At 33.6% G+C, this 4,921-nt stretch overlaps 1 protein-coding gene across 4 annotated transcripts in view; it reads right to left on the bottom strand.

The window, feature by feature from the left end:
- Nucleotides 1-4,921, bottom strand: part of Dmd (dystrophin) — a 2,293,239-nt gene that overhangs the window by 1,209,834 nt on the left and 1,078,484 nt on the right. For all 4 annotated transcript variants that reach the window (XM_029473189.1, XM_021152893.1, XM_029473188.1 and 1 more), the window contains exon 42: nucleotides 3,727-3,921. In XM_029473189.1, coding sequence (XP_029329049.1) covers nucleotides 3,727-3,921 — 195 coding nt within the window. The remainder of the gene's footprint in view (nucleotides 1-3,726; nucleotides 3,922-4,921) is intronic.

The raw sequence follows: 4,921 nt of genomic DNA, 5'->3' as shown, positions 1-4,921 counted from the left end.
TCTGTCTCTCTCTGTCTCTGTCTGTCTGTCTGTCTGTCTTTGTTTCTCTGTCAGTGTGTCTGTCTGTCTGTCTCTCTTTCTCTCTCTCTGTCTCTGTCTGTCTCTGTTTCTCTGTCAGTGTGTCTGTCTGTCTGTCTTTCTCTCTCTGTCTCTCTGTCTCTGTCTCTCTCTGTCTCTGTCTGTCTGTCTGTCTGTCTGTCTGTCTGTCTCTCTCTCTCTCTCTCTCTCTATCTGTGTTTGTGTGTGTGTGTATGTGTGTGTAGGAGCCCACAAATTTGGGTAAATGGGGGGGATGGATATGTGAGAAATTGGGAAAGGAGGGTTAATACAAACAAAACATACTGTAGCAAATTCTCAAATAACTCATACAAAAATGGAACAAGAAATCAAAAAGTAAATAAAAATCAAGAAAGTTGCATCTTTTATTGTTAAACATTATACTTGCTCCAACGTTCAGTCATATGATCATTTTACTGCAAGATATATATTTTAATGATGATGGGTTTTAAAGAACAAAATAAATAGCAGTGAAATGTTATATATCACTAAGTAACACAATATAGAAATTTAACTATAGGGACATATGGTTTTCCAAAAGCTATTTACTTGTTAAACATTTTTATCTTATGTATATTCTCTTGTACCACAAAGTCCATGCCAAATACACAGTTTCCTATCCAAGAGAAGTGTTAGCTACTGCTCTTAGCAGTTGCAGAGGCAATGGTGAAGAAGACAAACAAAGAAGATACAGTTTTCTGTATTTTTTAGTAGACAATATAGATGTTGGTCATCACAGGGAACAGGTCAATAGTAGTAAATACATGGATCACTGATCAGTGCTGTAAATCTTATCATAGTGATGTTGACTCATTATCACTGCCTTGAAAAATGCAGCCATAGAGTTACACAGATTTGCGTATTAAGTATACTTAAATTCACATGCATTTTTATATTCATAAAACCTGCATTTTAGTTACATTTTGGGGATAAGTTATGACAATAGCTTTATATTGTTTAAGGTATCAAAGGTGTCTTGATACACTTTGTTACTTCATTACCATAGAACCTTTTTTTTTTTTTTTTTGCTAAGAAAAAAGTATTATTGGAACCCATTACTATCTGTTAGAGCAGCAAATGTAGGGAGGTAAGTCTATTTCAAAATTTAAAATAGCATGGAACAGACATGGTTCACACCTTTAATCCCAGCATGTGGCTAAAAGAGGCATGCAGAGCTCTGCATTTAAGGCCCGCCTGGCCTACAGAGTGAGATCCAGGGCAGCCAGGAAATTTTAAATGGAGAAAAGGAAATACAAATGAGTCAAGAATCAAATGGCACAAATCTTTAAATGGCACATGAATACAATGAATATAACACCCTATTTTAATCTATTTTTTATATCTTTTAAAAACCATTTTACTACAGTATTTCTTAGTGTGTGTATGTATGTATATGTGTTTGTTTGTAGGTTTTAGAAAAAAAATCTACCATGTAAGTTTATTTATTTGTTAATTTATTTACATTCCAAATGCTGCTTCCCCATTGAGCCAACATCCAAAGAAGGTGGTCCTGTTACATATGTAGCAGATATGCACCTCAGTCTTCCTGACTGTCTTGTCTGGCCTCAGTGGGAGAGGATGTGCCTAATCTGATAGAGATTTGATGTGCAGGGAGTGGGGGGATACCCAGGGGACTCCATCTTCTCCAAGGAGAAAAGGAGGAGTTTGTGAGGAGGGAGTCAGTGAGGAGTCAGGAGGAGTTTGTGAGGAGGAAGGATGGACCAGGAGGGGGAGCAGAATTTGGGATGTAAATAAATAAATAAATAAATAAATAAATAAATAAATAAATAAAGTCGATTCAGCTCTAACATTGTATGATACTGTTTATAACTTGAATGATATGAATGTACCCAAAGTTTTTAACCAGCAGGAGTGTAAATTTTGTCCTTCATTTCCACTTTTATATAATGACAATGATAGAATGATAGATGTCTTTAAGAGAAATACATATTTATTGAAAAGAGCAAGTTTAAAACTATCCTACATCAAAAAAAAATCAACGAATGTATGAAGCCAATTTTCTTGGCTTCAAGAAATTTTGTTCTGAGAAATGTGGAATTATGCCTACCATCATATCTCCCAAGGATTCAACAATCCAGCTAAATTAAACCTAGAACAATTTTGGTTGTGAGCCTAGCCTTTAACAGGTGGATGCTCACAGTCATCTATTGGATGAAACAAATATAAATGAAGAATATATCTAATTAAAAAACCTAGAACAATATTTGTTCATAAACTAAGCTAAAGTAGTAGATGTATCAAGATGAACCAATGAATAAATCTGAGTGTTCATTTTGAGCATTAGACATAAAAAGGTACTGAATCAAAGTTATTTATCATGCAATTTAGTAAGTTTACAGTCACTGCTCTTCTGACCAATATACCTAGTAACAACAATGAAGGATAATTTGACTATTATTAATGATTTGCATATTGAACAACAATAATGAGCTTACAAACTATGCTGTCAGAAGAGATTAGTTAATGTGAATAATGTCATTGAAGATAAATCTTTATACAATGTTTGAGCTGCTTCTTTTCACTATAGACATAAAGCATTTAACTTTCACTCCAAAGATCTTAAGATAACATCATCATAGTGAAGCAGATGGACTGAATCCAGACATCCATGAAGCTCTCATTTTAGTATGTAATTTTATAGCGTATGTGATTTAATGTATGACATTAAATTCAAGTCACTCAAGATATTAAAATGCTGCTTTCCAAAACAAACAATAATATCTATTTGCATACTAATGCAGAAAATATATGATATGGAATAAGCTCCCAAGAAATAATTTGGCAAAGAAAATACTTTAGCTAATATGTGCTGTTGATAGCAAACATACCTGCGTACACTATTTTGCCCTTTGTTCTGGCAAATACCAAGCTGTGTCCGTACTATATTTCATTTGAGAGCAAAGTATAAGATTGCAAAAGTATCTTAAGACACAAATGTTTATGTATAGTTTTCTAGATTATATATTTATTTATCTCTATGTACTAAAATTCATTACATTATTACTCCATCATGATTTGTTATGGTTCAGAATTCAGTTACAGGCTGCTATTTGTTTGGAAAAATTTCAGTTTGATAGGGAGTCTTTGCCTGGCAGTTTTAAAGAAAATATTTAAGGATAATATCTCCCCCAATCTTCTCTATATGTTGGTGTTAGATATACCACCATACCTGGGTTATGGAATTAGATTCTATTCAATTATATTATAAATAATAATAATAATAATAATGATGTTGATGATGATGATATATTTTATATGAATTTAAAACAGAATATATATATATATATATATATATATATATATAATATGAAATAAACTAAGGCAATGTAAATTAGATACAATTTAAATCTCATTTAGTTTTCCACTGGGAAAGGATAAATTAAAGTAATATACTAGCTGTGAATAAATATTTTATCAAAACTTGCTTCATGTTTGTGCCTTGACTGAATGCTGAACATGCGGTCTATTATTTCTATTTAGTCCAGTGTATATAAAGCCATCTGCCAACTCTAAATGTTTTGAAATACTTCTAGTTTGTACATTACCTACCAATTTTTTTATTTTTTTAAGAATTTCAGGAATGAGTAAAAGATCCTTCACTGTCCAGTAACGATATAGTAAATGTCAATGAAAATTCCATGCATTTACCTTAAGAGACTCCTCTTGCTTAAAAAGATCTTCAAAATCTTTAGCGCAGAGTTCAGGAGCATTTAGAAGATGATCAACTTCTGAAAGAGCTTGTAAGATATGACTGATCTCGGTCAAATAAGTAGAAGGCACATAAGAAACATCCAAAGGCATATCTTCAGTCGTCACTACCATAGTTTCTTCATGGAGAGTATGCTGGTACAGATATATAAAAGAACAATTTTTAGCTTTCTAATAGTGAAAAAGGTCTTTGTGTTGATCCCAGTATATTGTTGACAGAGAGCTAGAGAGTGGTAAGAGATAAACACATGACATAATGTCTACTAAAATGGTTATACATTCTATTCACATATTTTCATATTCCAAAACAATTTTAATGAGCTCTACACACTTTAACACTCCACATAGAAGATGAAAGAGCAGAGTCATAAATTTGGGAAGAAGGTAGTTTCACTCTAAGAAGAGCATAATATCAGAAATTACCTTTTACTGTTTAATTATAACCTGTTCTTTTCATAAAAGGAAACACTTTTTGTTTTTTGTAGTCTTGATTGAAGTATAGGATTAAAAAAATGGTTCAATCAAAAATGAATGTATCTTTTCCCCAACATGCAGACACTGGCTCCAGCCTTTAATGCTACCTTGTTATTAAATTAATCTGCTAATGAAACTGTCAAATAAGTTAATTATCTTTAAAATTCCTACTATTGTAGAAATTCCCAAGGTCATAGAACATCGATGTTGATATTACATTTTATTTTTTTTTAAATTAGGTATTTATTTCATTTACATTTCCAATGCTATCCCAAAAGTCCCCTACATGCTCCCCCACCCACTCCCCCACCCACCCACTCCCTCTTCTTGGCCCTGCCATTCCCTTGTACTGAGGCATATAAAGTTTGCACGACCAATGGACCTCTCTTTCCACTGATGGCTGACTAGGCCATCTTCTGATACATATGCAGCTAGAGACACAAGTTCCAGGGGGTACTGGTTAGTTCATATTGTTGTTCCACCTATAGGGTTGCTAATCCCTTTAGCTCCTTGGTTACTTTCTCTAGCTCCTCCATTGTGGGTCCTGTGATCCATCCAGTAGATGACTGTGAGCATCCACTTCTGTGTTTGCTAGGCCCCAGCATAGTCTCACAAGAGACAGCTATATCTGGGTCCTTTCAGCAAAATCTTGCTAGTGTAT

This window comes from Mus caroli, chromosome X, assembly GCF_900094665.2.
Source record: "Mus caroli chromosome X, CAROLI_EIJ_v1.1, whole genome shotgun sequence".
NCBI lineage: Eukaryota > Metazoa > Chordata > Mammalia > Rodentia > Muridae > Mus > Mus caroli.
The sequence above is the reverse complement of the archived record's forward strand: the minus strand, read 5'-3'. Positions and strand labels throughout refer to the sequence as shown.